The sequence below is a fragment of the Seriola dumerili genome, unplaced genomic scaffold, assembly GCF_002260705.1.
Source record: "Seriola dumerili isolate Sdu_G_001 unplaced genomic scaffold, Sdu_1.0 BDQW01000149.1, whole genome shotgun sequence".
Taxonomy (NCBI): domain Eukaryota; kingdom Metazoa; phylum Chordata; class Actinopteri; order Carangiformes; family Carangidae; genus Seriola; species Seriola dumerili.
The window spans coordinates 13,403,040-13,421,431 of NW_019174404.1; the positions used below are offsets into that span (position 1 = coordinate 13,403,040).

Sequence of the window (18,392 nt, forward strand, 5' to 3'; positions counted from 1 at the left end):
GCTTTAGACAACATGTGAATGACAGAACATCAGTTTGTTTTAAACATCTGAGCTTTTGTCTTAACCGAGCAGACGTGTCCAGAATGAGCTTTACAAGTATGAGGCTGTTAAGTGAAACTGATCAAATTGTAATTTAATTATTCAGGTTGTTGTGATTTTATTGTCTGAATTTTTTCCATATTTGAAATAGGTTTTCCTGTTTTTCTAAAACTTGTAGCCACTCCAGAGGAGTTACTATTAGTCATGGAAACTCTGAATGGAATGGCCATGGAGGGTTGTTATGAAACTCAAAAGTCAACAAAGTCATGGTTATGATAAAACAGACATAGTGGTGTGTCCTCTAATTTCATCAGTGCAGTTCATATCAAATGATAGGCCTGTCTGTCATAATATTCCCCACTTGACTTTCAGGAAATATACAAGCACTGACTCAGTGTAACTACAACACTGGCTGAATGGATTTTTCTAACTGTTTTTTTTTTTTTTTTTTTTAAACTGAAAAGAACAAGATGTCTGTTTATGCTTTAAAACAAGTAAACTGTCACTAAAATCTACAACTCAATAGAACTGAAAAACTCAATAAAATCTTACTTGTCAAGAAACAGTTATGTGAAGACTGACCGGTGGCAAGTCTAACTGACCAGAGGACAAATTCACGTGACTAAAGTGTGATCATTAATGTCTCTGACTGTTTTTTAAACAATTATAATCAGACCTGCCCTCCAGCAGTATCAGTCTTTGGCCTCTCTGCTGCACCCGAGACGCCAAGAAATACTAAATCGTGTATGTCAGAAATTGCTAACAAATGTTGCCTTTAGACAGTGAGTGGTAGGGAATCAGCAGTGCCGTTACATGGTCCAGTGTTAACTGTCTCCATATCCACGTCTCTCTCTCTCTCTCTCTCTCTCTCTCTCTCTCTCTCTCTGTCTCGCTCTCGCTCTCTCTCTGCACATACACTGACATATAGCAGCGTTGCTCCACTGGGTTTATTAAACTTGCTTTATGATTTATTGCCATGCAAAGAAGGAACTGTTACGGGCTGCCAGCTGCCAGATTTGATTACTGACTACCATTTTGGGCCTAAAATCAAGTCTCGCAGTATCCTCACAATCCTTTCATAGGAGCATTTTAATTTTTAAGGAAATCTACAGCTGATGTATAACAAATCAAATGGGTTTAAACAGATTTCATTGATTACAATGGAAAGCACTTCCTGCCAGAGCACTGTCAAAAACCTCTTCACAACAAATCTGAACTTTCAGCCATCTTTCTCCAGCTGCTTGTAAAGTGTCTGGGAGAATGCAGAATGCTGGCTGAAAGGCTGTAAACTCCTCCATCGCTTACATTTTGCCAACGTCCCAGTGACCTAAGTGTCACTTCTCACTCCATTAACACAACCAGAAAACATTCACTTGGAGCTTTCCAGATCCCAGTACATTCAGATGCACTGTACTGACGCAGAGAGAAAGTCTCCCTGAATTAATTGACAAACACCACAGTTTGAAAACCCCCTTAATGAATTGTCTTATCACTGCACTGCGTCTAAGATGTTATGATGGAAGTGCTTTCTGTTGTTATTGTAAGGTCAGAATGGTAGAGATGTTTATTTTGGATAAGCAGTGCTGTGTTTACCGAGGCAGTTTGAATGTCTATTGTGCAGACGGACACTGTAAATATTAACGTTTCGCTCACCTCTCTGTGTGCACAGATATTGATGAGTGCCTCAATGAAACCATCTGTGGGAACCACGGCTTCTGCGAGAACACAGATGGCTCCTTCCGCTGCCAGTGTGACCAAGGCTACACCAACCCGCCGGGAGACATGAGCAGATGTGTTGGTGTGTAGCTGCTCTCCGATAAATATTCACGATAAGCTAAAGGATGAGTCTGGTGATATTTTTCTAGTTTCTTATTGTCAACGAATCCATGAAAATAAGAAAACCAGCAATGAACTGAGCCTATTTTCTGTGTAGCCAAAGCCTGATGGAGCTTTTCTCATCGGTGCCACAGAACATCATTGTTGTTTAAAAACCGAGTCAAAACACAATTGTGAGTCATAACATTGCAGTGGATGACATGTTGCTTTAATACAATGAGCGTGGGCACTGTAATGTCTTGTCTTTGACTCGGTCCCGCACACTGTCCTGCTGCCATTGATACTCACAAGAACGACTAACATGTAGTAATCTGCAGGTGTTGATAGTCCATAACAAAAGCACAATTTTTCCTGTTTGAGCAATGCTTACTAAAAACTACAGTGCCCAGCTGATTTAGGAAATTATCCAGCCTTTTTTGAAAATCAAAGTATATATTTGTACCCATACTAAGATTTACATCTTCAGTAGGAACCGAGACATACCAACATATTGTTGGTTGCGGTTTTTTTGTGGGATTTGTTAACAATAAAAAAAATTGAGAAAATCACCAAACTTCATCTCCAACTTCATGTTGGGTAACTTTTACTATATTTAGCAAATTTGAACAACTTACAGCGTTTTATATTCGTCAGATATCCATTGGGAAAAAATGTCTGTACAAATCTATAGTATACGGTACTTAATAAAGAAATGTATATATTTATAATTCACTTTTTCACGATAGATATAATTTCATTAACGATAAAGATGGTTATTTCGTGCCTATGCTTTTGCACAACCTTGCCTTGACCATGTTGAGCACATTCCTGTGCGTCCTGTGCCTGATCCTTTGCCAACCTCATGCCCTCCTCTCCCTCTGTCTTTCGCAGACGTGAACGAGTGCGAGATGAGCTTGGCGCTGTGCGGGGAGGCCCTGTGTGAGAACGTCGATGGCAGCTTCCTGTGCATCTGCCCCAACGACAATGAGGAATTTGATCCCATCACCAGCCAGTGCCGCTCCCTGGGTAGGACTAGCGCTCACAGTGACTCACAGGACTTAATTCTCCATCCCATCGTTGGGAGACGGAGTTTTCCCTGATTTAATGAGCCGTCTCTCATTATCCAAACAACAAGGGTGACGAGGTGGACATTACTTACTCCACGTCTCTTAGAGTATCTTTTGACCTGGCTCTTTCCATTTGTTTTATAGGCTAGAGTTATGGTTGGGTGGGTTGCCTACAAAAATTTGTATTAGCCTAATCCTTCAGACAAATGATGAAATAACTCCTCCAGGAGAGCCAAGCAAATGCCCCAAGGCCCTAGTTACTGTAAACCAATTTCCCCACCAAGACAAACAAGGATAAGGTGTAGTTATTGGCAATTACCGCCAAAGACACATTGCTCTCTTCCATGTTCAAATGAGCGTCAGTGCAGAGGTTACAGATATGCAATATATTGCAATTTCAGAATGACAGAACGAGCCTTTTGAGTCATGGAAATACCATCACATCTCAGGCTTGATAGGCGTATGTGTACACGAATTGGGCGTATTTACATTATTAAGCGGCGCGCCCTCAGCGGGGATGTTTTTTCTTCTGCCTGGGCACTAAACCCCAGCTATGCCTTTGTGTACCTTTTTGCCACATTCCGCTGTTTGCTTTCGACGTGTGTTAATCAATCATGTGAGAGTGAATGGTGTGTTGACTCACATGCCAGTGTTTCCATTTGGCTAAGCCAGCAGCTTAAGGGCGAAAAGCCTAAGCCCTTGCCTTTGGACAAATGAGCAGGCTCAGCAGTGGCAGGCGAGGGTAATGCACTACCTGCCGGAGGCATGTGGACACACTCTGATGGATGAAGAGCAGAGGCCACCTGATGCTGTTGCTGTGTGATGATGTGCTACTGAAGTGCCAGAGCTACTGTAACTTTATGTCCTCGGTGATCCCACCTCAATAGGGAGATTTAAGTTCAAGCATTTCTGTCAGTGAGCATTTGCCAAGTTTCCTTTTCTGTAGCTAACCGTGACCTCTGACCTCCCTGAGCTGAAGAAATACTGTCTTTGTCCATGTACCACAGATACTACCCCGGAAGTCGCTCCTGAAGTCCCTCCATCTGCTACCTCAGCTGAAGAGAGGAAGGAGTGTTACTACAACTTGAATGATGCCAACTTCTGCGACAACGTTTTGTCTCGCAACACCACCAAGCAGGAGTGCTGCTGCACGGTGGGGGCGGGCTGGGGGGACAACTGCGAGATCCACGCCTGTCCTGTCCCGGGAAGAGGTACAACAAGAGGCAGATGAACTGTATTGAGACTTTATAACCCTTTCATTTTACTAATGAAGCCATTTCTTATTTTTCAGATGATTATAACCAGTTGTGCCCTCATGGTAGTGGATTATTACCTCTGCCTGTTTCTTCTACACAAACTCTGGGAGAACAGCGTCCTTACATAGGTACTCTCTCTTTCATTAATGCTAACTTGTTTTATTGATATATATTTGAAAAAGGTGCAATGCCCTGTTTTATTTCTACCTGCAGCAACTTTTAATGCCAGATAGATAGACTTAATCTGTTACCATATTTACGAGGCTGCCTCTACAGCTAGCCAAGGCTTAATGAGATGCCTGCATACCTGATTAATTACCATAATCGTGGTGATCCCTAACTGCGTCTTACAAGAGGAGTGAATGACATTAGAGGCAGGTGGCCAGTGTTTTTGAAAGCAGAGTTGTTGGTTTCCATTTCACCACTTATGAATCTTTCTGTCTCCCCTCAGATGCAAATGAGTGTGAGATGTTTGGATCAGACATTTGTAAGAATGGACAGTGTTCAAATCTCTTCTCTACCTACACCTGCTACTGTCGCTCTGGCTTCTACTACGACAACATCCGGCTTGAGTGTGTGGGTAAGAAATGACATCTGTTTATACTTTTTAACATTTGAAGACATTCATATGACAATAACAGATGAAGTATACTCCATCCATTTAGCATCCTCAACCAATAGGCAACAAAACCCACCATATACAGAAAATCTTATTTAGTGGCATCAAAAAATGTATAAGAAATGTAATGTTGCCGATCTTTTAAACTCATATATGGTCTATTTTGAGTAATCATACTGATGTATTAAAATATAATGAATTACTACTGATGATTAATGTCTGCCTCTCCTTATTTGTGTGTTTTTAGATTACGATGAGTGTGAATTTGGAAATGCCTGTGAGGATGGAGCGTGTGTGAACACGGCCGGCTCTTTCAACTGTTTCTGCAGTCCTCCATTAGTCTTAGACAGCACACGGCGCCGCTGCATTGGCCTCAACACCACAGAGGGTGCGACACACACATCCACACAAAGACACACACACATTTGTTTATTTTTCAATCACTCAGTTTGTTGATAGTTGCGAAATTAACCTGCAGCTGTTTTGATAATCAAATCGTTTTCAAGGAAAAATGACAAACACTCTGTGGTTCCTTTTTCAGAGATGAATCATTGGAAATTCAGTATCTTTGTATATGGGTTGCTGTTCATGCAAACAAAGCATTTCAAATACAATTTGTGCTGTGGGAATTTGTATTTGGTATTCATTTTAGTATTTTCAGATACTCTATAGATCATTCAATCAATGAATTCATTGAGAAAATAATCTGCAGCAATAATAAAAATAACTAGCTGTGGGGTCTAGGCTAATGATTTTCCCTCTGAGGAAGCAGAGGGAACAGTACAACAGGGTGTGTTGAACTTTGCTTCTGTACAGTAACAACAAGAGGTGGGGAGTTCATTGTCTGTAATGACATATTCAACTTTGTCAGCCTGTTCAGCTGCTTTGCCGTGGGTGGAGGTGGGGTTCAGTCCAGTTCGTAGAGCTGCATATGGCAGTTCTTATTGCAGTGAGCGACTGCAATGGACAGTTTGGATGTCTTCGCTTGCTTTTTTAATCTCTACTCATTCTGTCTCCCAGAAACTATAGAGCCTGATCACGATGTGCACATGGATATTTGCTGGCAGCGTCTGGAGGACGACAACATGTGTGCAGAACCCCTCCAGGGACGCAGGACGACGTACACTGAGTGTTGCTGCCTGTACGGCATCGCCTGGAGTGGACAGTGTGCATTCTGTCCCAGGAGAGACTCTGGTGAGAAGCATGGATGAAGACAGTGTTTACTCTTTATATTAACACATCACTGTTATTGATATCCAATATATAACCCCTCCCTGTGTGCTATTGTATTCAGATGACTATGCAATCATGTGCAACCTGCCCCGGAGAGGAGGTTCAGACAGCCTGCGGGAGCGGCAAGGATACGAGTACGGACTTGAGGGGCCAGAGGATACCGCAGAGCCTTTTGTTCCTCCATACTGGGACAGTTACGGCAGCCCTGCAGGACCCTATGACATTCCTGAAAGCGTTCCTCTCTTCAACGACAATGACTACAGCGTTCAACAGCCACCTGTCCCAGTCCCACGACCACGGGAGCACCAGCCACGACCAGTGGATTCTTATGCAGGTGGGTATATGCATGTTCTTATACAAGGACACACTGTCATATGGACAAAGCTGTCAAACTCATGATTAGTGATTGCATAATGGCAAATTATTAAGAACAATGTATCAAATAACAATGTGAAAACACATTTTTTCCTTACATATTTCTTCCAGAGCGCTACGAGGGCTTTGAGGGACTCCAAGCAGAGGAATGTGGAGTCCTGAATGGGTGCGAAAACGGCCGCTGCGTGCGCGTGAGAGAAGGCTACACCTGCGACTGCTTCGACGGTTACGAGCTTGACCTAAACAAGATGGCCTGTATAGGTAGGTTCTATCCCCAGCAATCTTTGATATCTTTCCCAGAAGACCACCCACATACAGACTCTGTGCTCCAAGTAAAAATGTTCAGGGACTTCCTAGAATCAATAGAGAATCAATCACGTCATTTAATCCTGTCTCAAAATGTGGTGTTGAATCCTGAACTCAAACCGCAGTGAACTTTCCCTTCAGGTTTAAGCCTTTTGGAGCTAGGTCTCGGGTTAATTTCAGTGAGGTAACTATTCATGCAATATATCATCATGCTCAAGGAGAAGCTTTGAATTTAACAACCTTGCATTAAGTTATGTTTTATGGGAAACTAATGAAAGCGGTGTACTCCTCAAAACCACCGCGTGTTACCCTTTGGTCTGAAATTCCCTAGTTGCACGCTGCCAAGAGTAAGAAGGCCTTGAATCTTAGCCACTCAGTGTATTACATGAGATATTATATCTTTTAACTGTACTTTGTTTGTTTTGTAAGAAAGTGAGACTGTCTTGTTGTAATGAAATGCTGTGTTTACAATATTCTGTCTGCGCACAAGCTTATCAGCTCCAAGGCCAGCCATTTTCCCAAGGAAAGCGATTGAATTCCGACACTGTGGAAACATTTTGGAGCTGCGCAACTCGTGCCATGCCTCTTTTTATAAATATCACCACTAGCATTTCCCCGGCAGAACATGACATAAACAGAAGAAGGGTCATTTGAGATTGACTGCTATGAAATGACAATCAGACCTCCCATGCTGAGAAAGGGAAAGAAAAATCTCTTGAAGGCCAAAAGGAAACGTAATCCAACGCATTGTTAATTTTAACATCATTTTGAACCGTTCAGCGCTCAAGATCACTGGGAAGCAAAGTTCAGACCTTATCCAGCCGACACGCAAAATGACGGCATGTTTGATTAAAGATATACAAGATGAGATATTATGCAACATTGACAACTTTGTACCTCCAAAGCTGGACTTTTGTGGAACTAATTATAACAGCTTTGTTTATTGCTCACAAGATTGTATAAAATATTTAAAAATCTCATGTCAAGGTCCATTTAGTAGCTGTTCTGAGACTTTTGATCATCTCACATGAGCTATATCAGGACATGGAGTTTGCCCAGTTGTCGTGGAATTGTATAGAGTTGCAACTAATGATTATTTTCATTTCTGACTAATCTGCCGATTGTTTCCTCGATTAATTGTTTGCTCAAATCAATGTCTTGCTCTGACCAACCAACAGTCCAAAACCCCCAAATATTTAAAATTGATGATTAATGATGAATGATTAATGGATCAACAAAACAGTTATTTATTAATTTTGTGTAGATGTTCACATTTCGATTTTCACAATTTTCCACAGAAAAAAATCCCTTTGACTTCTCTTCTATATTAGCTTAATAGTTGAGTTTCAAAGTAGTTTTTTCTTAGAGTTTCAAGAAAAGAAGAAGAAGAAAGAAGAGGGAAAGAACAGTCAATGTGAAATCATTTGTATGAAACCTCTAATACCCATAAGGCCACTCAGCAGCAGATGTGATGCAGGCAGCTGTTTCAGCTGTGAAATCTCCCTGGTGTCTAACTCTGCATGTCTCCTTTCCCTGCAGACATAAACGAATGTGAGGACATCAGCGACAAGGTGCCCTTGTGTCAGAATGGGCAGTGCACCAACACAGAGGGATCGTACAAGTGCACCTGTTTGCCGGGCTTCGTGGCCTCTGCCCAACCACACAAATGCATCCCAACGATCCCTGAGTCTGAGCTTAGGGAGACAGGAAACTGAGACAGTGACTGTTGGAGCGCTGGCTCCTCCTGCTCCCTCAAAGATCACCTTACACACCCTTCTGCCCTCTTCCCCAAGGGCCTGGCACTAAACCTCCAACAGTAACGCTGAATCGTCCAAACTTGTTTCTCTACAGACAAACACACACACACACACGCACACACACACACACACACACACACACACACACACACTGCATTTAGCACAAAGCACATCCATATCCCCTTCATATACACTCAAGAGGACCAGGAATACAGTGCAGTGAATGTATTACATGGGATTTAGTATTCACCAGATATCCATTTGCCTTAAAGGGATTTTGTGGACTGATTTTTTTTTTTGTTCAGTAACCCCAGGCAATTTGATATACAGATATATTTCCATATTATTTCTCTGTCACTTCTTTTTTTGTTGTGTTATTTATTTCATCTACATGGCCTCTGCAAACTAAGAAAGCAACCTATTTTCAGAGGGCATACTTGGTTCCGTTTTATTTTATTTGTCTCAACAATTGATTCAGAGACAGTGTGGGGAGATAATAATTGTCTTTTCAGCCACTCATAAAACAGCTTGTACATCACTGTCAAACCTCTTAACAATATTTTCTCACTCAGTAATTGTAATTAGCTTTGGCTTTGGACTAAATGGATGCCAAGGTTGACAAACGGCACAAATTCGAAGAACAAACTTTTCCCACAGCTGCCTTTCTGTACTTCAAGATTTACTACAAGCTGAAGTTGAAGAATCTCTGGACCAAGAACTGGGAAGTCAGCACAGCCAAACTTTCACATTAAAAGCTTCAGCCTTTTACGTGGACATGGAAAGACTGTAGATGTATATGATGGTCTATGTAATGTTTTGAAAAAGGTGCAATAGCTGTAACCTGCCTTCCTCTGTTTTGAAACCATTACCACAATCTTAATACAAGCAATGAAGTAGGAAAACATGGACTCAATCCCAATTATTATTTTTTCTTTTTAACAGTATTAACATGCACCATGACTTATCGAAGTTTGATTCTAGGCTACGTTCTAGCCTTACTTCTGAAATTATAAGAAGGTACGTCGCTTGAAATCATCCACATATATCACTGCTTTAACCGTAAGATTGGTTTTATACTCCAGCATCACACAGGCAAAAGGATTTCACATTCAGCTGCAATGCAATTGGATCCCACATCTCACATCAGACCATTCCCATCTGTGCATATCTGAATGCGTGTAAAGACAAAGGCTTCGTTGGAGAGGTTTGGTTTATTTTGTACAGATCTAGTACTATGTATTATTTTTGTTACATATTCTCTTAATGCATTATAGCACAACCAATATTTTTGTTTGACATAAAGCATAAAGTGTAAGAAAAATCTGGCATTATAGCTTTGTAGATTTATACATGTCTGTAAAAATGTTTTTTAAAGCATATCTTTTTATGTATGAGGAGAGTGGCTGACACTGTACCAGAGGAACTGTGTGTATACCCTGCCCTGTGGAGCAGACAATGAAATATATTTTTTGGAAGTGGCAGCACTGTTCTAATCACAGACATTTTGTCTCTTAAAGTTCATTACAAAGACAATGCTTTTGAAATGCAAGCACCAGCTTATGTGCGTCACAACTTTATGGCTAAATATTAGTAATTGTGAACATTATTTCTTTTAGTCTCTGTTGGATCCTTTTGTCATGAATGTACCATAGACAGTATCAGCCTACTCATTTGGTTTCTGAATTCCTTCTCATCCCTTTTTGTCTTTTATATTCAGGTTTAAGAAAATGATGGCATTATTTGTCTAAAGGACTGAACTTCTCTCAAGAAAGCTCAGCAGCAACATTAAAGTTTGATTGTAACTTTGGAGGATGACTTATGCCCTTAACCTGCATTCATAAATTACAAACCTACAGTTGTACAGATGCTTCCACTTGATGTCCACTGTATTTTACTGTGCTGTTCAAATCATTGCCTGAACCGGACCAGAAGTCTAACATTTAGGACAAAGTTGGAATATTTAAAGCCTCTCAAAACCACAAATAACTAAATGATAAATGTCTTGTTGTAAATCTGTGGTCATTGGAAATATCATGCTCATTCATTTTGTTTACCTCTTGACTGTAATCACTATCAGTCATCAAAATAAAAACATAAAAATATCTGTCTCTTTGCCATGAACATTTGTTATTTGTTGTATATGGTATTCTATGACTACTAATTCATATAAAGATATTAGATGTTATTCATACAACAAGCAATGAAGTTCTTGAACAGTTTGGTGCAGGTATGTACATCACATTAATGTGTAGTAGTGATGTTGTAGGTATGTGTATTCTTTATTTAAAAAGTAATAACAATACCACAATGTGAAAATACTTTGTTGACTTTTTTAAGTAAAAGTGCAGAACTGTTATCACCAAATGTAAAACTACTTAAACTATCAAAAGTTAAAATATTTATTATACAAAATGACACTGCTCAGGGTTTTATATAAGTAAATACTAGTGTTATTAAAGTATGTAAGCAGCACTTAAATGTTTTAGCTGGTCAAGGCAGAGCTAATTTTAGCTCATTTATATGCTATTGTGTAGTTTGACAAAGCAACATCCTATGTAAGACCTTAATTTTATTTTATTTCAAATGTGAAATTCTTAATCTACAAACCACTGCCAAATAAATGTGGTGGAACAAAGAGTACACCATGTCTATAATATTTCTGTATTCGTCTGAGAGGTCGTGAAGCAGAAGCATTAAGTAGCAGAGAATGGAAATATTTAAAAGTTGTACTTACAGTACTGGAGCAAATGTATTTGACTACGGGAATGAACCGCAGACTTTATATATACAGACTGTCCTCTGGAATATAAATAAATCAGAAGTGGGGACCAGAAATATCCGTTGTATTAACAGAATCTCACATTTCACACAAAAAGAAAAGATATAGAAAAAAATACTGTGTACTAAAATAATTTATTATACCACATCTCCCTCTAGTGGTCAAATTGAACTGCGCAATCACAATCTCTGCTTTTCCAGCTGGTTTTCCACAGCCTTTCCCCATTGGCTAACCGGGGACGAGGAGCTATTCCAGAGGGATCCTGGGAAATTGTGTTTACCTTGAGATACCGTGCCCACATAAATAATACAGTGGAATACACCTCCCAGAATCCCTCTCGCTCTCTACGTGTGTCGTGGACTGGAGCTACAACCTCTCGTGTTCTTGTTGTACTGCTAATGTAAATCTTTGAATAACAAAACGATCATTTTAGCCGATAGAGAAAGGCGGGCACTTTGCTACTTATTATTATTTGGAACCGGATATTTGGTTATAAAAAGGAAGCTAGGATAAGTATGTTATAGATGAAAATGTCCTGATAGCTTGGCGACATTGTAACTAATATTATGTCTGATAATTTGTTGAGTAGGAAAGGTGTGACAGTAACTGTCAGCTTCGCCTTTTTTGACATAACGTACAATACTGACAACTGATACCTGGTTCGCCAGTGTTTAATCTTACTAATATCTATGCTAAATGTAGTATTTGTCCCCTGATAGTACAATTATACATCATCTAGACATCACTCATTAACTAACTATTAGTATATGATTTGGTACAATTGCCAAATATTGGACCTTACCTGGCTTGGAAGGGGGTCTGGTCATTTTATTCCAGGTTTTATTTCCTCATGGCAAAAGAAGAATGCATTACTCAGAGGAACAAAACAGGGGACCCTTCAACACTACGAAACAGGAAAACCTTTCCCACTTCAGAAAAGACCCTCCGCACCCCATCCACTCCTGTGTTGAAGGACAAAAACCGTCACACGACTGGACTCAAGCCAGAAGATGACACCCAGTCCTCAAATGGGACATCTGCTCAGTTATCGGCAAGAGGAAGTTTCAGTGACGAGCCACAGAACAAAGTGTTTCTGATGTTAGTGGTGGGGCTGTCCCTCTCTACACGTCTGTACAAGATAACAGAGCCCCCTCATGTGTGGTGAGTAAAGGTCCCCCCTTAAAATATGTATATATACATTATTTTGAGCATATTTGTGTGCCATTGGTTCATGACGACTCGATTCTGTGTTTCAGCTGGGATGAGACGCACTTTGGAAAGATGGGAAGCTACTACATCAACAGGACCTTTTTTTTTGATGTCCATCCGCCTCTTGGAAAAGTGAGATGGCAGATTATCTTTTTCATGTGGGGAAATCTCTTCATTATTAACCTCTTTTACTCTGTCCTAGATGCTGATAGGTCTCGCTGGTTACATGACCGGCTATGATGGCACCTTTCCTTTCATAAAGCCAGGAGACAAATATGAACATCACAACTACTGGGGCATGAGAGGAGTAAGCTGCTTTCCACACTAGAAAAACTGCTTTTTCCAATCTTCTGACAATACAGTTTGAATATATACATATAGTCTTGTCACAGTGTTAAAAAGACAACATATTATGACTGCTGATGCATCTGTCCTGCTCTTTTGATCTACAGTTTTGTGCTGTGTTGGGCTCCTTTCTCCCAGTCTTTGCCTACCTCATAGTGCTGGAGTTGTCTCAGTCTCAAACTGCTGCTCTCATCACTGCCACTCTGCTCATATTTGGTGAGTAGTTGTCTAATTGTTTAAAAAGGTTCCACAACTCAAGAACATGCTAAACAATTTCTAAACAATCCAATTTCCTGCTTTTTCCTTCTGCATATACACATTCTGAGAGCAGAGGAATAAATTCATAATAATTTTAATTTTATTTGACGTATATTTTGCCGACAACAATTTTGATGGATACCAAAAGTATACTGTATCTTAAGAAAATCTATTTAAATGCCAAACTATATTGATAGGTCTAGCACCATGAATTTATCCTGTTGTTGCTTCATTTCACTCTCCTGACAGACACTGGCTGTGTCACCATTTCCCAGTACATCCTGTTAGACCCTATACTCATGTTCTTCATCATGGCAGCAGTGCTTAGCATGGTCAAGTTCAGCCGGCAGAGGTACAGGTAGGTGGAACAGGTCGAACATTAATTTTAGTTTTATATGCCTCCACTCCGGTGACAGCCAGGGCCAGATGCATTATGTTTTCGGGTTGTCCGTCCGCCCCTGCTCTTGACCGTGATAGCTCAGTAACGCCGGGAGGGAATTTCTTCAAATTAGGCACGAAGATTGACTTGGACTCAAGGATGAACTCAAGGTGACAGTTACTTCACAAAAAAGATTTAGGCCTAATGAGCTCAATATCTTGGGAACTCCTCAAGCTATTTTGCTAAGTTAAAGGTCACTGTGACCGCACAAAACATGTTTTTAGCCACAACTCAAGACTTGTGACAACATTTCACACAAATGGTTCATATTTTCTATGAATTTGGATAAACAGGGATGTAACCTGAAACTAGTCTGAGTGAGGGAGGCAGGTTGTGTTGTACTTTTCAGTGTAGAACTGAAACTCTTACATGGTCAACAGTAAACAAATGGATGACTATTTTGACTATTTCTTGATAATTTAAATTAGTTTATTATCAATCAATCAACTAATTTTCAGGTAAAGTGCCATACATTCACTGCATGATTATTTCAAATTGCAAATAATTAATTGAACACTGCTGATATTTTGTGTATCATAAACAGATTTAAGACTCTGGGGTCTTGTGATGAACATCTGTCTTTACCTTGGGAAATTTTGCAGACTAATTAAATGATTGCTAAAAAAAATATGACAATATAATACAACAATTGTAATTAAATTCCTCAAACACTACCAGTTTCTTCCAATTAGAACAAATCTGATAATGTTTAATGGGTGGAACCTAAGCACAATATGGGATGTTGACATTTCTTCGACATTTCATCTTTTTAATAAGTACACAATACACATGACTGTTCCCTGCTGGCTTTTGCTTTCAGGCCTTTCACCGCCTCCTGGTGGCTGTGGCTGGTACTGACTGGTGTAAACCTTGCTGGGGCCATGGGAGTGAAGTTTGTTGGTCTGTTTGTCATCCTCCTGGTCGGACTGAACACAGTGTGGGACCTTTGGAGACTTCTGGGAGACCTCAGTCTATCACTGGTAAACAAAAGCACATTGTGTTGTTGAGTAATGCGTGATGTTTGGCTGCTCTTCTGACTTTCTTTTCTGGCTGCAGGTGGACATTGCAAAGCACTTCCTGGCTCGGGTTGTTGGGCTCATCCTCCTCCCAGTCTTCCTCTATGTGACAGTATTTGCCATCCACTTTGTTGTGTTGAACAAAAGGTGAGTGTGATTACTGCTCAGCTCACAAAATACTATCCACGGCATTGTTTAAGTCCTCATGATTGCTTTCTCTCACCAGTGGACCGGGAGATGGCTTCTTCAGTTCTGCCTTTCAGTCCCGTTTAATCGGGAACAACCTACACAATGCATCCATGCCTGAGTGTGAGTCCCAAACACATGCGTGAATAAAACCACATGGTGCTGCAGCTGTGTTTACTAAAACACTAAAATGAAGATGTGAGGGAGGTCAAAGAGAAATGGAGGCATTCCTTTAGTATTGATGACAGCCAGATGGGCTGAAGCCTTTTCTTCATAAAGTTACATAGCGGGGTTTTACTATTGAGGCTTACTGTTCTGTTTTATGTTCAGTTCCATAATTGGCTGGTGTCACTTTTAATGATGTTTAAAAAGGCATTTTCCATTAAATATATTGTGTTTTAATGATGTGGTCCTCTTGATACCATGTTGTTCTTATGATGTAGATCTGGCATATGGCTCCACCATTACTGTGAAAAATCTCCGTATTGCTGGAGGCTATTTGCACTCTCATTGGCACTTATACCCAGAGGGAGTGGGAGCACGGCAGCAGCAGGTCAGGCTATAAGTTCAACTGTTAAACATCCACAACCATAGTTATATATGCTAACACTTATGGTCATTTTATTTATTCTAAATAAACAGTTTTCCTTGCTTTTTCCTTACAGGTGACAGCCTATCTCCATAAGGACTACAACAATTTGTGGCTCGTTCACAGACAGAATAATAATGAATGTGAGAAGATGATATCGATTTACTGTTTAGAGATACCTGTAACATTCATGTAAGTCATAAGGAAGCAATGAATGAGTCTCTTATTGTTATTCTCCTTTTGTTTATCCTTATTAAGCTCAATCTGGGACCCCTGACCTGGTTCGTCATGGTGACGTCATTCGATTGGAGCACAAAGAGTACGTATAACACCAATGAAATGTATTACTTAATCCCAGCTAATTTAAATGATAAAATTTCATTTTAATCTTAATCTCCATCTGCATTCTATAATGGTCATTTTTTTTTTTTCTTTTTTTTTTTTTGTGGTCCCTTCAGAACAACTCGCAACCTTCACAGTCACCTCCATGAGGCCCCAATGACCAAGAAACACTTCCAGGTTACAGGTTATGGCACTGTGAGTATAACCCACCTTATGTGAAGCACAACAATTGAGTCGTGACATACCTTACCTTTCACTGCCATTCAGAGACTCCAAACTGTTTAGCAAAAGCCACATCAGATTGTGATTGCATGTCATTATATCTCTGTGCATCCTGAGTTTAACGCACCGCTGTATCTTTGCTCTGTTCTTAGAATGGCACAGGAGACGCTAATGACCTGTGGCAGGTGGAGGTGTGTGGAGGTCAGAAGGGTGACCTGGTGAAGGTGCTCCGCAGCAAAGTCCGCTTTCTGCACCGAGCTACTGGCTGCGTGCTTTACTCCTCTGGCAAGACTCTTCCAAAGTGGTACAACTAATCTTCTCTGCTCTGACCCCACTTCCTCTTCTATTCCAGATTCTTTGTTTGTGTGGATAACTTTTGTTTCCATTCAGGGGCTGGGAACAGGTGGAGGTGACCTGTAGTCCCTACTTGAAGGAAACTCCAAGTTCTCAGTGGAACATTGAAGATCATATCAACCCTAAATGTATGATACAACATCACTTTTGCTCTTTTTTGTATATATATATATATATATATATATATATATATATATATATATATATATATATGTATATATCTTGATGTCAAACACTAACCAACATTTTACTTTTCCTTCTGTATGTTTTGGCAGTGCCCAACATTAGTCTGTCTGTGCTGAAGCCCCATTTCCAAGAGAGAGATTGGATGGAACAGGTAAAACTAACAGACAGGGAATAGGTTTCAGTGATTTACACCAAACAAGTCAAGGAAGTGCTTTCAATCTGAGCTAATCTAAGGCCTGCTCGCTCTAGAGTCAAACTGGAGTGGTATCCACCTTGTCATCTGACTGCCAGCAAGAAGGCGTATAAATGTATTCTCAAATTGTCAAACTACGACTTTAATATCACTGACTTTTTCTTCATCTTCACGTCAACCCACAGCAGATAGAAGCGAGGCGCATAAATGTGTTTGGGGCTTTTCAAAGCATTTTAAGATAACAAGGGAAATGGTTTAAAAGCAATGGTGTAATCACTAGAAACCTCATTAAATGCAATAGACATTACATAGTGATAATAAACTTTTTATGACAGCATAAGAATGAACTACAATAAATTTTTTTCCTTCACAGTAATGACTCTACTGGTCAGCTCACCTGTAAGAACAGTAACAGAAAGGACCAACTGCCCAGCTCGTTCCAACCAATCAGAATAAGCGTGGGCGGAGCAGCAAGTCAGCACTTTTTAATAGGATGTCTAGTGTAATTCCTGTGAGAAAGAACACAATGCATTAACGAGAAAACCACCATGACTGCTTTGTCTATATAAGGGGTTTTCAAAGCCTCAAACCCTATCAGACAAAACATGGGCCTGGCTACAACCCTGTTTATGTTTTTTAGTCTATATTTTTTTACGTTTCGGATAACCTGCACCATTTAAAATGCGTCATCAGCAGTTCCTGTTTAGCAATGTCCCCACAAGAGTACAGACAACTATCGCGGATTAATTTGATACAAAAGAAAACTTCTTCTCAGAAATGTTCTGGAGTTAAAGAAACAGACTTTTTTCCTTTGACTTCTAAACAGAGATGGAGAGATTTATTCATGGTGGACAAAGGAGATAATGATATCCTCAGAAAGTGTAAGGTTCGGACTCTGAGAACAAGTATGAATTAAGTACTTAATTCGCCTTATCTGTATCTTTGCCTCATATCTTACCCCTTCAACTCTCACTAACAGTTTTGAAAACCTCTGCTCTATTATGGAATAGAATAGAAGGTAAAATGCATTGGGATTTAATACCTGTTAGCATGCTGCTGAAGAGCATGGCAGGGAAGTAGTTGGTGATAGTAGAGGACACGGCCCATAGTATAGAAAGGTGCATAGTGAAGCAGCCACCGAGGAGAAGCAGTCCTCCCCTCTCATAAGCACATGAGATGCTCTAAACAGAGTGGAGTACAGAACATTTACAATACATTTAAATCATCTTTTTAATATAATATCAATATCAATATCAATATTTATTACCTATTCTTTTTTGGCCCAATGAGAAACCTCGTTGCAGGGCTACAGACGCCACTGCCACCATGATCAGATATAATCCCAAACTGGCCAGGTTCATCCACCAGAGCACCTGAAAAAGAGTATTCAATCATGAGGGCTTTAAATGTGCATTGGTCAGACAAGAGCGACGACGGATAATGAGACTTGACTTACAGGGTTCCCCAGCAGATAAACACGATACTCTGTCTCATTCACTCCTGAGAACCTCAATCCCTTTTACAGAATAAACCAAGAACATTTGAAGTTAAAAATTGCACACATGCATTTCATTTGAATTTTTTATTAGCGTAAATCATTCAGTGCACCTGGTAGTTGATGGGCCAGTGCCAGGGTTTTGAGTTCATCTCATTGTCTTTGGGTTTCAAGCCACTGTTACCCTGAATAGACATGTTTTTTTGGTTTTAATAATGGTTTCTGATAAACTTGTTCTTTAAGCACAGATGGATTTTCTCAATGTTTCTTACTCTGATCATAACAATGTGGGACTCCAGTAAGATCTCCAGG

At 40.1% G+C, this 18,392-nt stretch overlaps 2 protein-coding genes across 2 annotated transcripts in view; both read left to right on the forward strand.

Moving 5' to 3' along the window:
• The window catches only part of LOC111225964 (latent-transforming growth factor beta-binding protein 2-like), a 46,611-nt gene extending 36,058 nt beyond the window's left edge, over window positions 1–10,553 (forward strand). The window contains exons 29-38 of the mRNA XM_022751030.1: window positions 1,709–1,837; window positions 2,746–2,880; window positions 3,929–4,132; window positions 4,213–4,305; window positions 4,629–4,757; window positions 5,044–5,184; window positions 5,817–5,990; window positions 6,091–6,363; window positions 6,516–6,665; window positions 8,250–10,553. Of these exons, the coding sequence (XP_022606751.1) occupies window positions 1,709–1,837; window positions 2,746–2,880; window positions 3,929–4,132; window positions 4,213–4,305; window positions 4,629–4,757; window positions 5,044–5,184; window positions 5,817–5,990; window positions 6,091–6,363; window positions 6,516–6,665; window positions 8,250–8,425 (1,604 nt within the window). The 3' untranslated portion in view covers window positions 8,426–10,553. The remainder of the gene's footprint in view (window positions 1–1,708; window positions 1,838–2,745; window positions 2,881–3,928; window positions 4,133–4,212; window positions 4,306–4,628; window positions 4,758–5,043; window positions 5,185–5,816; window positions 5,991–6,090; window positions 6,364–6,515; window positions 6,666–8,249) is intronic.
• A 1,065-nt stretch (window positions 10,554–11,618) lies between these two features.
• Window positions 11,619–18,392, forward strand: part of pomt2 (protein O-mannosyltransferase 2) — a 9,544-nt gene continuing 2,770 nt past the window's right edge. The window contains exons 1-14 of the mRNA XM_022750606.1: window positions 11,619–12,407; window positions 12,503–12,587; window positions 12,658–12,762; window positions 12,908–13,016; window positions 13,308–13,416; window positions 14,318–14,477; window positions 14,554–14,660; window positions 14,740–14,822; window positions 15,143–15,252; window positions 15,365–15,431; window positions 15,547–15,607; window positions 15,747–15,825; window positions 16,005–16,156; window positions 16,243–16,334. Of these exons, the coding sequence (XP_022606327.1) occupies window positions 12,097–12,407; window positions 12,503–12,587; window positions 12,658–12,762; window positions 12,908–13,016; window positions 13,308–13,416; window positions 14,318–14,477; window positions 14,554–14,660; window positions 14,740–14,822; window positions 15,143–15,252; window positions 15,365–15,431; window positions 15,547–15,607; window positions 15,747–15,825; window positions 16,005–16,156; window positions 16,243–16,334 (1,630 nt within the window). The 5' untranslated portion in view covers window positions 11,619–12,096. The remainder of the gene's footprint in view (window positions 12,408–12,502; window positions 12,588–12,657; window positions 12,763–12,907; window positions 13,017–13,307; window positions 13,417–14,317; window positions 14,478–14,553; window positions 14,661–14,739; window positions 14,823–15,142; window positions 15,253–15,364; window positions 15,432–15,546; window positions 15,608–15,746; window positions 15,826–16,004; window positions 16,157–16,242; window positions 16,335–18,392) is intronic.